This window comes from Drosophila yakuba, chromosome 2R (genome assembly GCF_016746365.2).
Source record: "Drosophila yakuba strain Tai18E2 chromosome 2R, Prin_Dyak_Tai18E2_2.1, whole genome shotgun sequence".
In the NCBI taxonomy this organism is placed as follows: Eukaryota; Metazoa; Arthropoda; class Insecta; order Diptera; family Drosophilidae; genus Drosophila; species Drosophila yakuba.
Window position 1 is genome coordinate 13,891,287 of NC_052528.2, and position 18,083 is coordinate 13,909,369.

At 42.0% G+C, this 18,083-nt stretch overlaps 1 protein-coding gene across 5 annotated transcripts in view; it reads left to right on the forward strand.

Annotated features, from left to right (window-relative positions):
• LOC6530536 overlaps positions 1-18,083 on the forward strand; it is a 55,186-nt gene that overhangs the window by 25,932 nt on the left and 11,171 nt on the right. For all 5 annotated transcript variants that reach the window (XM_039372037.1, XM_039372036.1, XM_039372038.1 and 2 more), the window contains 4 exons: positions 9,682-9,974; positions 10,102-10,245; positions 14,438-14,544; positions 16,277-16,450. In XM_039372037.1, coding sequence (XP_039227971.1) covers positions 9,682-9,974; positions 10,102-10,245; positions 14,438-14,544; positions 16,277-16,450 — 718 coding nt within the window. The remainder of the gene's footprint in view (positions 1-9,681; positions 9,975-10,101; positions 10,246-14,437; positions 14,545-16,276; positions 16,451-18,083) is intronic.

Consider the following 18,083-nt stretch of genomic DNA (forward strand, 5'->3'; position numbering starts at 1 on the left):
GATTGGATGAATGCTTCAGAGAGGCTACTAAACTGATTTTAAATTTAACTTTAAACTAGGCCGGGGACTAACGCTAAAACCAAACTTTACCCAACTGAAAGCATTATCCTTAAGTCAACTACTTAGCTGGGTGGGAAATGGATTGCGAGCCAAATCAACATTAACATTGCTCATACGCCCCATTGTACCGTCCGCAAATTAAACGCCCGCTCTAATCGGTTGCGGCTGCTTTAGCTGTCTGCTTTCGCAGAGAGCCGTATAAATATTAATAACCTCTCGCATGGCAAGCCCCATCCATTGCTTCCCCGGAGAGCTTGTCAAACCCATCAAAGATGGCTGAAGGCTCGGATTTCGGTGGGGTGGGTGGCAGGGAAGGGGAAAATGCCATACAATTGCTACAAATTGCATTCGCCTGGCTTTGCTTTGTCCGCGGAAAGTGGGATACATGTGGAGTGGGGAACGGCTGGCAATTGTATGCCAAAACATCAGCCTAAACAACATTACAACATTACAACATGCATCATCAACATAATCAGCAACAAGCGCGACTACAACAACGCTGGAACGACGATGATGTGGGCGGTATTTAGGTTTGGAGGCGGAGGCGGGGGCGGGGGCAACGGCAACCTGGAGCTAGGCATCGCATGTCGTGTCATTCAACCGATATCGCTTGATCTGCGGGGGGCGGCGGGGGAAGCATGGGGCGGGGTTACCTAGTTCGTGGATAAATTTAGACATGTGCGTGCCATGCTCGACTTCATTATCTATCTGCCTTGGTTCTTTTCGGTTCCTCTTCTCGAGCACTGGCAGAAAATGCTAGCTATCTCTTAAGATGGCGCCTCGAAGTATGCTACAGTTTATTAGAAAAGTAGAGGTTTTAGGAATGAATGAATAATACAGACAGACAAAACTTTAAGCGATATCTACATACTTGCAATAAATTAGAAGTGTTTCTTAAATAATAAATTTAAAATTTAAATTTAAATTTTACGATTTTTCCTTGGCCTTTTCCTCACATCAGAATATTTCCTTTTTTTCGCGGTGAGTTTTCCACTCCCCCACTTGACTGCTTTCTTTGTGTGTGTTTATCTGCGTATTAAATTGCAAGCTCGTGCCTTTCCTTGTATTTGTTCTTTGCATCCATCCATTGTTGTTGTTGCTCTCGGCTTTCTCCTGCTCAACTTTCCACTTTCCATCTCTCTCCATTTCTCCACGTGGCTCCCTCGCCGCCTTTGTCATTTTTCTGCCTTTATTTTTATCCGCACGTGAGTCTTGCGAGTCCATTTCAGTTTACTTAGCCTCAGCTTTATTCGTAGCCCCTCTGCCTTAAATTGTCTGCTATAAGTTTTATTATCTCAGCATGTTCCGATGTACCATGTACGTTGAATGGGGGAGAGATAGAAAGACAAATAAACGTAAAAATAGTCTATCTATGCCAGGACGATTGATGGGCACGAATAAAGTTGATTTATAAACGATATCAACTTGAAAACAACGGCCATGTGCGTGAGAATTAGGTGCATTTATCTTCATACATCATTCTTATCGACGTCAATTAATCCGGCGTTTAATATTAAAACAACATTTTTTTAAGTTAATAAATAAGTCAAGGCATTTTTATTAGTTCCAGATATACAAGCACATTTATAAATATAATAAGTAAGCGTCCTAAGCGTCTTATTAAATTCTGCGAAAGCATTTTCCGGCTTGAAATCTCCTTAATTTCGTCAAGACAACTCAATCTCACCGCCTGGCAACATCTTCAGCCGAGTGATCTGAACACAGTGTTTTCCTAGCTGAGTTCGTGTGTCACAGGAATAGGGCCAAAAGCAGGATGTGGCCAGGACACAGCCGCACACACTCACACACTTACACACTTACAAGCGAAGGAGCAAATGTCGCCTGCGACTGACTTGATTGTCTTCTGCCATTCGGACTGGAGGCCTAGCAAATTTGTTGCTCCTCCAGTTTCCATTTTACTTGGGGAGTTGAGGCGAAACGTTCATGCCATGCATGACAATTTTCCGGGGGTTTTCCAGGGAACATACATACACATACAGACCAACTCACCCGCTCACACGTAAATTTCATGCAATTTGTTATGTTTTATGTGAGGGGCTGTGATGTTACGCCTGGGAATCTCAAAATGACAGACTTCAATTTATACAATTTATTTTATTAAGTCAAACGTTTGTCTCTGCTGCCTCTGTCCCGCATTTTTTCCGTCTCTTTTACTTATTCGCACTGTGGCTGCCCGTATGAGCGTTTTATTAACAAATTGATGAAACAATTTCCGCAGCGTTTAATATACGAAGCCAATTTTTATCTCTTTTTCTGTGCTTTATCCATCAACTTTTTGGATTTCCGTTGTGAAAAGTTCATGAAAAGTGGGTGGTAGGCAGGGAAAAAATGGTAGACCTTTTTTATTGTTAAACGAATGGACGTTAAGATTATAAACGATATTTCATTTTAAACTCTTACAAAATTATACAACTTACGGTTATTATAAATTTCACATTTTGTCATTCGATTGCAAATGACTCAAGTACAATATTTTTCTTAAATTTAAAATAAACTACGCTTACAATTTCCCAACATTATGTTTATAAACATGGCTGAAATTCTCTTGCCTATATAGGATATATCTTCAACCATAATTACAGAGCAGTCCAATAGCCATTACATTCCGTCCCTTTATGGGCACGTTAAATTTTCATTTTTAGTGCATGCACATAAAAATCTACGAAATTGGCAAATTTCAATTGCTCCTGGACCAGAAGCATCATCGGGATGGGGCCAAGAACGGTGAGAAGGACCAAGAACCAGGCCATCATGGCCACCTAAGCGCCCATATAAATCTCAATTTATGTCGGCTATTTAGAAATTTCGGGCACGCAGCAGCCATTTCGACTTAGGGCTCTCTGGATAGCCGGACTGTGTGGCATTTCTACGCTTTAGGCCTCAAAATTATTGAATCTAATTAACTTAAATGAAATGAATGAAGAGCGAGCGGCGCAAGGACTCGTTTAATTTATGGATGTGTATATAAATTCATTTGAAGCTCTTTAATTGCTGCCAAATGGGAAAACGTTTTCATGCCTGACTAAGTTCGGCATTTACTCGTATGTATGTACATGTGTAGTTGCTGTGTGCTGTATATGTAAAGCCATTTTGGGTTGAAGGTCAACAGATTGATTGGGGGGATTAGGCTCCAACTTGGCTTGAAGCAAGATGCGGTTTTTGCCCTGTGCTGCTGTGTTGCTTATTGAAAATCGTTGGGTACTTTCTGAAAAAGCTGTAGAAATGCGGCAAGGGTAGTGTTTTTCGGGGAAACATGACCAAAGTTGCCTGAAATTGATGGGATAACAAAATTGTACTGATACCTTGTAATTAATCATGGCAAATGGGTTTGGCACGAACGCAGGGGGGGATGGGGGAATGTTTCTAATATTTATAATGCGATTTAGGGCAGATTAGGGAATTGTGTACAGAGTTGATGGCTTGGAGCTTACCAACAAAAGAGGGATTCGCACCCTTTACTCGAAGATTTTTGTAGATAGCAAATGAAAGCGGCTTAAGCTTGTTTTTAAGGATGTTAATATTTCAAGGGGAAGCATTAAAGCGTTGTTATTAAAAATCAATAGAGAAAATTACTGCCTTTATAAACTACATTAACTAGTTACGTTTTTTCTCTTAATTCTGCCTTTTTAAATAAACCTCGGTTGCGGGTTTTCCGTGAATTTCATTTCAAATTACTTCCTGCATTAGCAAGCAATGCTGATGAAATTGTCAGAAGGAAACTTCGAGTTCCGTTTTCACCTTTTACCCTTATTTCAAACAGAATTGTGAAGTTTCCTGCTCCTGAAACCTTTTCAAACGATTGATGCTGCGTCTGCACTGTTCCTGACATATTCGATACAAGGAATAAATTCGGGAAAATTCGCCTCAGGTACACATTTTTTGTGTGCCCATCCTGATGAGAGTTTTCCCAATCTTTTCCCTGTTTAAGTCAATGCGGAAAATTCAAAACCAACCCTTCATTTGCGCAGGAAGCCGAGCAAATAGCTTCAGGCCGACTATTGGCCTAGACCACGGCTATTTAACTAATGAAGGAAAGCCCCAAGTCTCAATCTCAGATTTCTTGTGCAGTTGTCACCCACCAAAAAGTGTAAAAAAAAATCATGAAGCATCCAAAAATTGGTCCCCCAACCAGAAAAAAAGACAGAAGAATTTTACCAGAATCAGCATAAAAAGTGTAAAAGGTCGCCGCTCAAATATGGCCCTCGGGTCTGGCCAAAAAAAATCTATAAAAAAAGGGTGGGAAACTTTTACGCATCGCAGCACAAAGTGACCCTGGCAAGGAAGTCTTTGCGCAAAGGATACCCAAATAAAAAAAGAACGGAAAAGCAATCGTGGAGAGAGGATCTGAAGAGGAAAGTAAGCCGATACACTTTGCTGTGAAAGTATTTCAGCCAAAAACTGCCCGAGAACTGAAATGCGAACGAGAAAACTTTTTAATGGATTTTCATGTTGATAAAATTATCACAAAGCAGCTGAAAAGCTCGGAGGGATAAAATCTGTTAAATGGCAACGGACATTTTAATACTCTAAACATAATTTTTAGCAGTTTTATGCAAATACGCCCTTTTATTGTATCAAAAAAAATAATGTAAAAACAATATTTTTAATCTGCGTTGTCGCCATAACTTGGCCAAAACTAGCCGCACAGCTGAAAAAAAAACTGTTTTGGGCTGCTAATAAATATAGCTAACTTTCTATCCCTACACTTTCGGTTTTCGAAAAAAAAAAATTTGACAAATTTTTGAATTTTCGATAAGGATATCATCATCAAAGTTTGCGAAAAATGGCAAAAAATAAATTTTTTAGTTTTTGAGCACATGTGGGAATTCAATTGTTACGAGGTATGGCACTTCACTTTTGGACAACTATTTTTACTGCTATCGAAAATAAAAGGATTTTTTTTTTAAAAATCGAAAAAAAAATAGTTTTAAAAAATAATTTAAAATTTCAATTTCGCGTTTTCGGCATAACTTGGCCAAAAATGACCGCACAACTGAAATAAAGACTGTTTTGTGTTACGTATCCCTACTTTTTCGGCTATATTTTATTTTTGTTATCGATCGACTTGGAGTTTTGTTTTTGCTGTTATTCGGATCTGACAGATTTGCTTGGCTTAGGATGCGAATTTACAGCGAAGTGTTCCCTTTTACCTCACCTTAACACCCAACTCCCAGCCAGCAAGAACCCATCATTGGGCATTCAATCAGTCTGTCGGCGAGTCAGTGAATCATTCACCGACTGCGTACTGGTTAGGGAATAACTTAGCTCTCCAGTGGGGTGTGAAATTTGAGTAGGCAATTTTAATAATTTAAGTAAATGATCCATCACCGTTACAGTTAATCTATCAAGGAGAAAGCAGAACGGTTTTTCTTGCCATAGCTTTCCTTTTTAACAAATTGTCTTGTTCGAAAGTTTTTTTTCTTTGCCCACAAAGAACGCAAAAGTACGAAAAGAACATCGAATGAGATAAAAAGTGACGGGAAAAATGTTGAGAAATGTTTTTGCTCCGATAAGAGAGAATTTTCTGGCTATTAGTATTTAAAGCGCCAGGTCATTTATATTCATTTGACTGCAAAATTTAATGGGCAGGGACACAGGCATTGAGACCAAGCAGCGCTGATGGATAATCTTAATATCCTTGAAGTGGACAAGCCAGCAAAAAGGACGAGATAACAGATGCATGACTCTGAAGAAAATGTCTTAAAGTTTCTAATACAAGTATTGCTAGATTTATTGCTTCATATCTAATGTTCCAAGCTTAGCAAAATAAAAAATATTTATAAATTTAAATGTATAAACAAACCAATAAGAAATACTTAACCATTTAAGTTTCTTGCAAGCATATTGACCTTTTAAAGAGCCAATTTCTTATTATTTAAATTGGTTTCAAAGTAACTTGTGACCCTGACCATATATCTAAAGATTTCCCCTCGATTTTCATCCCATCAAGTATTGACAGTTATTTCCTTAAGAAGCCCCACTTCAATTTTTGATGCGCAGCCGTAAGTTTTTGGACAATTTTTGAGTGCTGCTGTTTGGCAGTTCCTTTTCCAATTTTATGCAAATTTATTGTTGTTGCCGTATTTTACGAGTTTTTGGGCTCCTCGTTGTCGTTGAGTGGTAAATCACTTATTTGAATAAGTCAATTTCATTCCATTCATTCCACTCGTCCCTTTTCTCAGGACCCGAGCTCCACATCAAACATCAATCTTTATGTGAGGCGGTGGGGTTTTTGGGTGCAGACTCAGCTGCAAAATAGTGAAAGCCGCTTTACGGACTGAAATTCTATTAAAATATTTATGCAAATGCATAAAAAAATACGGGAATAAAAAAAATGGAGGGAAATCTACGAGGCAGCGACAAGTGAAAAGCTCTCGATCTGTTTCCCGCTCTCCCCATTTTTGCCATTTCACATCCGCTTTTCCACTGCCGCCGCTGCGTATCTGCGTGAAAAATGTTGAACAAACGATTTTCATAATCGATTTTCATGTCTGCCACGGCAAGGCCTCAATGGCGGTTGACAAGGGCGGGGGAAGGAACACTTGTCAACCTTTATCAAAAACGGGATCCACAAAAGTCAGAGGGCGGGAAAGTCCCAGCCCCAGCACCAGCCCATCCGAAAAGTCAAGGAAAAGCGTAGACAAATGCGTTGTGCGTCTGCCGACAATATATCAACATGTGGCCAAGGAAGGGCACAATCAGACGAGGCAGCAACGCGGATATGCAAAGACCACCGACTTTCCGCATTATCGAGGCTCTACTTTAAGCTGCACCAGGAGCCATAAGGACAAACAGCGGGGCTGATTGAGTCCAGTAGTATTTCCTACTTCGCAGATCGCCCGAGCGCATCTAATCGATTCGCCTGATGTATAAAAAGTGGTGAAGGGAGTAAAAGCTAAACTACAGTCTACACAGAGAAAAAAGTTACTGGTGCCTATTGCAAAAACGTAGAGGGTCATCTAAAGTAAATTAAAATTGTCATAAAATTGCACAGTTTGGTTTTCAGTCTTTCATGCTCTATTGGCTTTGACAATACTACTTACGCATTCTCCCCTTTTTTTCTCTGTGTAGCATTTGTACTCTGTATTGTTTTTAGTCGTTGTTGCTTCTCCGTCTCCATCCCCGACTTCAACTTCTCAATGGGCTTGTAACCCATTGAGTGGGTGTATCGCATGTGACAATAGTTGTGTGAACTTTACAGGACAAAGATTAAGGACCAAAGAACGAGGGATCCAAGACCCGTGGAGCACCAGAGCAAGTCAAGTGGGCAGGAGGCTGGGTTGTAGGGCGACTTAAGGCTTAACCAGTGAGTGAGTGCCACCAGTTGGACTTTGCCGTCTGGCACTTGGCGAGTGTTTAAATCATGGCTCTCAGCTCTCAGTCTGCTTTCTTTTTGAACTGCAACTGTTGACGGGGCCAAAGGCCTCAGCTGAGTGATGGCTTGTTTGTGTTTCCCTTTTTTTTAGACTGGAACCACAGACTGTAAAAACTTTCAGGATCCTTAATCATTTCTTTCATCGCGTTTTTAAGAATGCGGCGTAGATTTTTATGGAGATTCTCTCACAGATTTCCTTTCGTCGACTCTATTAGGCTTCTTAAATTTAATCCAAAAAACTTATCTCATTAAAGCTTACTTAATATTTTAACAGATTTCTGTATTTCAAATTAAACTTTCTACTCACTCTCCAATCTCGTAGAAACTTAGCCGTCCACCGCTAATTACCAGAAGCTGAATTCGAGCTACAATTTACGCGTTTATCTCTGACAGGCAACCACCGCAGAGGGGGCCGATAAATGAGGCGTCACTGTAGGAGGCATTTCCATAGAATGTGTATTACATAATGAAACGCTGATAAATTAAACAGATTTGTTAGACGCCATCTCGCCTGTCGCCTTCGGCGATTTCCATCAGCCAGGACACCGACAAACCAAACGAAACCCCTCCCCCCGAAAGTGTTACCACCGCCCTGCCGACCGCCTAATCCTTCTTGATTTCGGCTTAAGGAACCCACAGGACAGGATAGGGATCCTTGGTATCCTTGGATCCAGACCACATGCCGTGCGGGCGGTGGCGACATGGGCCGCTGGTTTCAATGGTTCCGGATGGGTGGTTCCGTGGGTTTGCCTGCAGCTAAGCTTATTGAATTTCGTCAAAATTCTGACGTACGTTCGCGTGTATCGATTCGCACAAAGGCGATATCCTTTGGCTCCCCTCACTTAATCCGACTCTTGTGGCTCCGCTGATTTAATCTAAATTAAACTGCACGATATTCGTTTAATTATATCCTTTTTGATGTTTGTGTGTGGCTGCTTTTGCATGAAACGTAAAAAGCTACTCTCATATTAATTATGTGCCCGATTCAATTAGGGGTGGTGGTTAGGAATATCCTTGAAGTTCGTTTAATTAGGCTAAGCACTCAGTGAGAGTCAGGACACAAAGGCGGAAGTGAACGACTTTTTCCAACACCCTTTGTGCTCAACTGTACCCAATAAATGTAATTTGTGTATTCGCCTCGCATTTGTCATTCATAATTCAACTAAAGAACGGCTACAAACAAAAAAAAAAAAGTTACGCGAATAACAGCAAAACAATCAGAGAAATGCGAGCTGAGAAGACAAAAAAATGTTGGTCACGTAACCTCCTTGTTTGCCATCACCCAGAATCCCAACGAGTTCGCTTCTCTGATTAAAAAGTTGGGCACAAGAATATTTTTGCATTATAGGCGAAAAGATCCTCGCGCAAGGACCTGCACCCTGGCTTTTGGGGTAATTTATAAGGCAAGCCACACAAACACTCGACGCGAAAAACTCAGCTCTCGACACGATTCTCCTTCCGAATTCTCAGCTCTCTCCTCAGTTGTCCTGAGTTCTCAGCTCAGAGGTCTCCTCAAAATTTTACGCGCCTTGACTGCTAAAGTGGGCGCTGGAGGGGGCGTGGCAGGACCTTCTCACTTTTTCGGTCTTTGTCACAGTCAGGGACAACGAGGTCTGCGTCTTTTGCATGGGGTGGTGGGGAGTGGAAGTCCCTTCGCTAGAAATAAAGACCGTGATGGGGTGGCATTGTTAACAGCCAGACTTGAATTACAAATTCAGCACAATGTCCTTTTGTCATTTATGCATTTCGCTGTATAAATTAAGCACAATGAATAGGAACGGCCGCAGTCGCAGTAGCTTGCAGCTGGTTTTCTGCTCCCTTAGATAAAAGCCCAAGTAAGCGGTGGCTGGAGATTAATAAGCCTAGTCCTGCGGTTAAGGACGCCCACATGCAACCAACTAACTTGGAATCCCTGGCTGGGATTTACAAAAAGCACCACACACGATATCCGAGCTGAAATCTAGAGCACGACTTTAAGTTTTCATGAACCAAGATGAAGAGATTAAGGTTCAGGAGTGAATCCCATTGTTGGCCAATTTGGGAGTTCATCAACAAGATTGAAATCAACAGATTATAGCTTAAATGTGGGCGACTTTATGTTATTACTAGAAATAATAAGTTGATTACTGCATAATGAAGTTGTACCACATACCACAGAATAGATTGAAAAACTCTTTCAATTCACTTGAAAAAAGAACTAATTTATCTGAATCTTCTCTCTGCAGGTGGCAGTGGCAGCGGAGGAGGAGGCGGCGGCGGAGGAGGCGGCGGTGGAGGCGGCGGGAGTGGCAGCTCCTCGGACGTGTCCAGGGATCACTGCAACAAGACGGTGGACATCTTCGAGGACATCAGCTCGCCGGAGGTCAGCAACCAGAACGTGGGTCGTCCGCTGACCTGCTGGTACCGCTTCCGGACGCTGAAGGGGGCGCCTCGCGACTTTGTGCTGCGCCTGCGGTTCAAGAAGTTCAAAGTGGGTCAGCTGCTGAATGCGACCCACTGCGAGGGCGGCTACTTGCAGGTGGGTGTGGCCAGTGGCCGACTCTTGATTTATCGGCGCCGCATGTGTCGGGGCTAATTTATATTGCAGGATAAGCGTTGACGTACGCGACGTACTAAATCGAGTTTTCGTGCACCCATTGTTGCAGATTGTTGATGGCAATGCCAAGACGGATGTCTCGAATCGCCGGGAGCCCGGAATGTTCTGCGGGGAGGCGGAACAGCCGCAGACATTCATCAGCGAGACCAGCTATGTGAAGGTGCTCTTTCACACGGACAACTTTACGGATCAGGTGAGCGCCAGCGCCAGCAAACCAGGACACTTTCTTTCGCCTTCTCGGCCATCTCGGGATCTCAATGGGACTTTTCATTTTTGTGCTCCAGCCAGGAGAGAATTCCAATTACTGTCGGGGCAACAAAGACGGGCATATCCTTGAGGTCCTGCCGTCTGTTGTCTTTTGTCGCCAGAGTCTTGCCACTTACACTAATAAACAAAAGTCCCCTTGTCCTGGTTCCTTGCATATTTCTTGGGCCCTAGATATATATCTGCACCGAGAGAAAATCAGTTGTGCATTGGGAGTCAGTTTTAGAAATTTTGAATTCTTCTAGCACTGTAATTTAAGTGGCAAAATAAAAAACTACCTTATGGTTTTCTTATTTAAAATATATATATAAATTTACATTAATTTTTACGTGATATATTAAAGCGTAGTCTATTGCATAATTCCAAATTGCATTCAGGATTTTATACACCTTAATATTGACTTCATTTTTGCCAGTGTGCATGTATAAATGTCTGTATATTTATATTTATCACATAATTTAAGGAAAATATTACAGCACACAAGTCTTGGCAGCCTGTCTTCGCCCTTTTCACTCCGTCATTCCCCAACCAGAACCCCCACCCCCGTCTCCGTTCAGCTTTTCCCGGGGCGACCCCCATCCTTGCTCCCAGTTGGCTCCACTGCTTCCATGTCCTGACCCGTGTTGCTCTATCTGCTCGGTTGCATCTATGCAACTCACTTTCGCACTTAGCGAGAGTTATACACACAGATACTCCTGCCAGCCAGCCTGTGTGTGTGTGTGTGTGCCCGCTCTGTGTGTATTATTTTTCTATTTTTCCTTATATTTAGTTTTCCCCTTTTCTGTATTTTTGCATGCATTATTCAGGAGTGGATGGGTGGGACGTCTATGGCGTGGGTGGACTGCACTGTTGTCTGGCCTCCGTCTGTCGGCGTGTCCTGCGTCCTGTCTCCTGCATCCTTTTTGGCTGGCTGGCGCCGTCAGTCTCCTCCTGCTGATATATACATATACATATATGCATATATATACAGCAGATTATACATATAGACGCATATCTATGTGAATTTTTAGCTCACAACTTGAATTCTATTTAGCTTTGCCCCGTTCGCTTTTCGTTGCTATTTTCCCTCAGATTTTCCTCACTACTTTTTTCTTTTTTGTACTTTTGTATTGCTTTTTTGTCAACTGCTTGGCTGCCGCGTTTTTGATGCGGTATTTGCATTTATAAAATGAAAGATAAGTTCTTTATGTCAAATAAAGAATTTCAATATTTATAATGGAGATTTTTTTTCGGCGAGGGCGGAAGGAGATCCCTTGAAATATGCATAGCTTGCAAATGGTAACAGATGGAGGGAAATTATACCCCAAAAAAGGAAGACAATAAGCTTGTTATTAGACGGGAAAGTGGCAGAAAAAGGAATAACTTGTTTGTTGATTTTTTAAGGAAGATCTGCAAGAATGAAATATTTGAGATACATGCATGTCGTTATTACAAATACCAGAAAGTCGGAAAGACTTGGCTATCTCATGGTATAAGTCCGATTTCGAACAGAAGTTGTAATTGCTGATGCGATTCTAAGGATAGTTTGTTTATGAAAAATATATACTCCTCCGAAGCAAAGCATCTGCCAATCGCCAAACCACTTTTCCAATCTCCCCCATTCCATCATAATGATATAGCCTTCGAAATCACATCCCCGTGAATATCCATAGCTCTATTCCGGCCATCCTGCTCCGTTCAATCCGAAAGTCAAATAGTTGCCCCCTCTTTTCGCAGTGCGTATTGGATGCAGGCGATTGGCTTTATGGCCCGGCTTACAACAAGTTGCATGGATGTGCAAACACAAACAACCGACTAAAGCCATGAATGAGTGCTCCAAGCTCTACGCTCCACGCTCCACACTCCACACTTTACGCTCCGGAGCAAACAAGCTGGAGAGGGCGGCAGGATTGTGGGTCCTCCGGCAGGACAGGACACCCCCTCCAGAGTGTGTCTTATGCACACCTTAATGGAGTCATAAATATTTATGAAAACTCTCCAAGCTCGCTGGAAGTTGCAAGTTGAAAGTTGGCGGATGCTGCGCTTTGTATTCGTTTTTTTATTTTTTATATTTCGCTTTCTGTTTCTGCGTTAAGCAGACGGGAACTTTTTGCCACTTATTCGGCGCGAGTGCGTCGGTTTGGCGGGCCAGGGGTATTACTCAGTAATAAATAAAAATAAGCGACAGCTACGGCAATGTAATAACACAATTTAATGAGCGACAAGTCAGCAAGCACCGCCCAGTGGCTGTGGCAGTGGCAGTGGCAGCGGCAGAGGAAACGAAATAATTTCGCATTCGCATTAACATAAATTCCATGCGAAATAAATCAAAAATAATTTCACAAAAACGCGACGCCAAAGAGCAGAGGCGGCAACAAATCAGTTTGAAATTTTAATTTATTCGAGCGCAAATTTGTCAGGACATTAACGGCAGGACGACCGTGGAAATCATCGGCATAATCTCCACTGCCATCGCCATCACCATCATCGCCATCATAATCAAGCGAATCGGGATCAGCAGAGCATTCAAAATCTGCACCGCGAGTTGTCAAATATTAACAATGGAAATGTTGTATAGCTAAATTCAATATTAACAATATTGTATATAAAACCATGAAATACTAGGCGATTGCATTCGTAACATGCTTTAGCAAACAGAAAATTAATATTTCGCTGATATATGACATTCATTGTCGGCAAATACATAAATATTTTAAAGACAGCATTGAACTATCGAAATTTTTTCACGGTGTAAGCGCACATATGTATGTATATATACATCTGCATAAATATACTGCATTCGAGCAAGGGGTTATCTTTGGGGTGGCCAGAGCGGTTGGGTATCCACGTGAGCAGCATCTGGATAAATCGAAACGAGCCTGTGTCTGCCATTGTTCACATCGTTAAGTGGCGCTAACGTCATTGACGCCGGTAACGCATTTAATATTGACATGTGCATTACCCCTGCTCCTCCCCTGCCCATCCCCTGCCAATTGCGATCCCCCGGCGCAATCCTCCTCCATCCTCCATGACCCACGATGGAAAATGGCCAACGAGGTTTATGTGGCCATCATGGACGGCGGCGCAATTTGGGAACGGGGAGAATTGATAGCCATGACGTTGACTTTGCGGCAAGTGAAAGAGGAGTGGGTCGGGTCGCATAAGGAAATCGCTTTTGCGGCTGTCCGTCGATAATTTCGACTTTGATATCCGTGCAACATGAATTCGATTAGCAACCAAATCGAATCAAAACTCACAAATTGGCAATAATCATTGCTTTTATTTAGCCTATTGAATGGGCCGTGGAACAAATGGTGTTTGCTATTCTAATGTTTGCCACTTTCAAAGCAAAAGACACTTGGTCGAAATGGTATTGCAACAATAGAAAAAACAAATGAATGCATTGTTATTCTTCAATTCTAGAAATGTATTTATTAAAAATTGTATAATTCAAATGCAAAGCAAAGCTATGCCTTAACATAGTTTATTTTATTACATATCTACAGAGAAATAAAATCAATTTGAAAAGCTTTAAAAACCAGTTTAAAGATGGGAGCGCACATAATAAAAGAGCAGCCTTGAATAAGTTTTAACCATTATTATTCTGGAATATATTTGTTCAGGCATCTTGGTTCGTTACCCTTTTGTAACCCCCGTGTTTTCCCACATTTTCTTTTCGCCTTCATTTCTTTTGGCCATTTCCAGCTGCGTGGGCGTTGGGTGCGGCCTGCGGTGATGTGGGCGTGGCAGCTGCCTACGTCACTGCAGCACATCATTAGCGCTGATGAGGCAACGGCAACCGTTGCAATGGAACAACAGGCAAACAGGATGGCAGAGGCTCAGTGGAAAACTCGGAGTCTTATGTGGGCGCTGGTTGCAGGGCAAGCAAATGACATTGCACATTTCCATGCGGCATGCCATGGCATGAAAAGAGGCCAGAAAAGTGGGTGGAAAAGGGGGCGGGGCCAGGGCGAATCACGCAATTGTCTGACGCCGAGCCAAGCTGGAGGGAAATTGACAAAATTCATCAGCAAGAGCGGGCGAGGTGGGCGAAGTGGGCGTTGCGCGGGCACACACTGCGTATACGTGATTTTCAGCCATTGTCCACTCATGCCGCACTTTTCTCTATCTCCCCATTGCAGACCTACTTCACATTCGATTCACGCGCGGAACAGCAAACCGAAGTCTATCTGCGATATGGCCAACATCCGGAATTATATCCAAATCGTCGCGGCGAAGTTGTTCAAGGGTGAGTAAATGGCTAACATCCACTCCACATGAAAAAAAAAAAAAACCAAACGGGTAATCGAATGGGTTTCCAAAGAGGCTCTTTTGGGATTTCGATTTTTTTCTTTTATATAGCCCCGGCGCTAATTCAATTTTATTACTGAAATATTGAGCCTAGGGTGGGCATATTTTTGACGACCGGCATTCTGACAATGGGGCTTGTCTTCGGTTCGCTGGCACATTTCATAATCATACACGAGTCGGAAAAACGGCGGAGAAAATCCGGCAACAGAAGGTCGCATTAAATTGAATTACTTGTGCTTTCTGCACTGCGGCAAACATAAAATTCGCGAGCGGGAAATCGGGGGGATTTCCGCCTGAAGGATGACTGAAAAAGTCGGCAATTGAAACCAAAGAGAAGAATTCATTTCGTTGGGCACGACTGGCACCTCCCACCCGAAATCCTGACAAAAATAAAACTTTGCAGACATTAAATTTTATTTGATTCTCCTTTTGGAGTTGCCATTTTTTCCCCATGGCTCTGCCAGTCTAACTTTTATCTTAATAAAATAAGTTGCAAGTTTTAAGCAAAGATTCGGCTGAAAGTAACGAAGCGGGGCGGAGTATGCTAGATTTACCCAGATGATATTTGTGCACATGCATGCAAGTGTCTGTAAGCAGAAAAGTCTGCAAGTATAAAGTCTCAAAGTAGGCTTTTTCTCGAATAACTTGCCATTGCAAATGATACTTGGAATAGGAACAAATTTCAAATTGAAATGGTAAAGCTGTCATTAATATCTGTTTAAGTTAGTTAGATGTGATAGTTAGAACCATAATTCAGATATGAATTTCTGTAATTTGCGGGCATGCAAACGTATTGTTTATCACACACATTAATTACGAATTCAAGAACTTGTCAGAATATCATTTGTCCTAGCAGTACAAGGGAGTATTTCCTCGCAAACTAAACGAACCATTTAAATTAAAGCCCAAATCCTGTAAACGGTTATTGAAATGTATGGGAATGTATTGCTTTTATTTTCTCATCTAGAGCCATTCTTGCGCCAATATTTTCCCACTTTGACTGGCGTCAAAAGCTAGCTTTTCAAGATCCCATCAAGGACGACCTCGAGGACCTTCTCCATGTGGAATTGTGGAATGGCGGAATTCCCGCTTCATATCCCCCACATGGCCAATATGATTTTTATGCTAATTTTGCAGTCACGCGCCTCGGCAACCAGGCCAAAACGCAAACCCAATTGAAGACCAAACCAAAGCAAATTGGCTGAGACAAAGAGTGGAGGGATAGGAGTGGATAGGGACGAGGTTGTGGGAAAAGGGAATAAAAATGGTAATCATATTTAAGCTGGCCTCTCCTTTGAATGATTTTTCGTTTGTTATACTTAAACAAATGGAAAATTTTACGCACAAAACTCAGAACGAATCAAATTTAAACACACAATCTTTTGTTGTAATTTACAACAATTTTACAAGCCTGCAAAAAACGCACATTTGTAGAAGGGAAATTGGCGGGAAAGTGGAACAGGGTTTTCCAAATCACTGAACACAATTTTCTGGCTTCCTTGACGCAGTCAAAGGAATGGGCAAACGAACCCGAAAAGTTCCAAGGATCATTTAGAACGCCTCCTGGGTGAAGCCTTCACCGGGGGGTTTGAGTGATATAACCAATTTGAAACAAATTAAATTATATAATCAATGTTTACATATACTATATTTGTTTTTTTCCTCACCAGGTCCTACTGCGAACGGGAGTATCGGGATTGTCGCCTGCAAACCTGCTATGTGCAATCGCCCGCGTATCCTGGCCTATATCCTCGGGCCCTGAACTGTCGCTACAAGTTGCACACTCGCCAGCCATATATCAAACTGTATCTGCAGAATGAGCAGTTTGCCGTGGATGGTCAGAGGTGAGTTGGCCCACAAAGTGTAATAAGCCACAATAGAATTAAATGATGGCTAGACCATCACTATTAATTTCATATGAATATGTTATGTTCACTTAATGCAGCAAAAACTATTACAATTGCATTTGTTTTTAAAAACAATTTAATACCTAACATAATCATAGATATTCTTTCTGCTTCGGAAAATCATAATGCCATCAGGAGCGCGTTGAAAAAGTTTATTTTATTTATGCAAATTTATTTCACCTCCATTTATCTTTGCCATTTTTTTTGGATCCAAATTAGTGTTAAATGCAACACCCTGTAATTTGTCATTTTGGCACGCCGATTGCACAATCCACAAAATTCGACGACATTTGGCCCAAAAAGTGTGTTGTTGCCACCGCTTGTGTTGTTGTAATGCATTTGGCACGCTGACAATGACAATTTGACAGAGCGTTCGTCGCAAAAATTGGCACCAATTTGCTAGAAAACGTTGGCGACATGTCCTCGGCTTGCATTTCCACCGTATCTATCTGTATGCGTCACTTTCTGAATCGGATTCCTCTCTTCTATATCTGCGACTTTCCGCCCATCTGTGTGTTTGTGTCTGGCGAAATTGGCTAAAGGATTACGTTTTGAGTGAGGTTGGCCTCGAATTGTGGCGAGAAGAGATGGGTGGGGGCTGTCATGGCTGTCTGGTAATATTAATGCCAAAATGATGAAAGTGTCTGGGGAAGGAATCGATTCGAACCACCTACAAATGCATATCTTTGCCCAAAATGCACGTCCATTGAATTTGTAATGGGTCACTCTTATATAGCAGTTATCCCAAAAATGTCTGTATTTGTATTAGCTACGGAACACATAAATATGCATTTTGAAACTTGAATTCATTAGCTGGCGCACCTGGAAATTAATTTTGGCTTGAATCAGAACCTCCATATTTTAGTAGTATCGACCCTCGTCCCTTGGAATCCCTTGCCCACCCTTTGTCGCGAAATACAATTTACATTTGCTTAACCAAAATGACCTTTCACAAAATATTTGCTTTATCATGGAGTCTCGGAGTAATGAGGCTGGGTGGTAAGGGTCAAAGCTTCTTACCCGTCCATTCCGACGGGCCATTGGGGATTTAATGGTTGGGTGGTAAAAACCATCAGCTTTTAACACTTTGCACATTCCGAGCACAAATGGCCGGCAGAAGTGGCCGAGTATCTTTAAGCTTGTTTGATGTGCAAATTCTGGAGTCAGCATACTTCCCCCACTGGACCCCTGTCGATTCTCATTCCTATACCCGATCCCGATTCCTCGACCGTTTCCTATTCTCCAGCCCAGCACGTGCACATCAAGCAACAGCAAGTCGGAATTAGATAAGCAACATTCAATTTATTTTTATAGATTCAATTTGAATATTTACCTTTCGCAAAGTCCTTTGGCAGGAGGCAAAATGCTGAGGGCGACAGACGCATGTCAAAGTTGCCAACTTTGAGCTGGGTCCCCAAACTGACTGCAGAGGAAGGGGGTGAAAATGGGGAGAACTCAAGCTTAAATCCCCCCAAAGTGTGTATTAATTTGCAAGTCTAAGTTACTTTCGGCCTGCTGGAAAGGATTAGACAAACAAACCTTTGCCAAGGAGCTAATCATGCTGGGATGT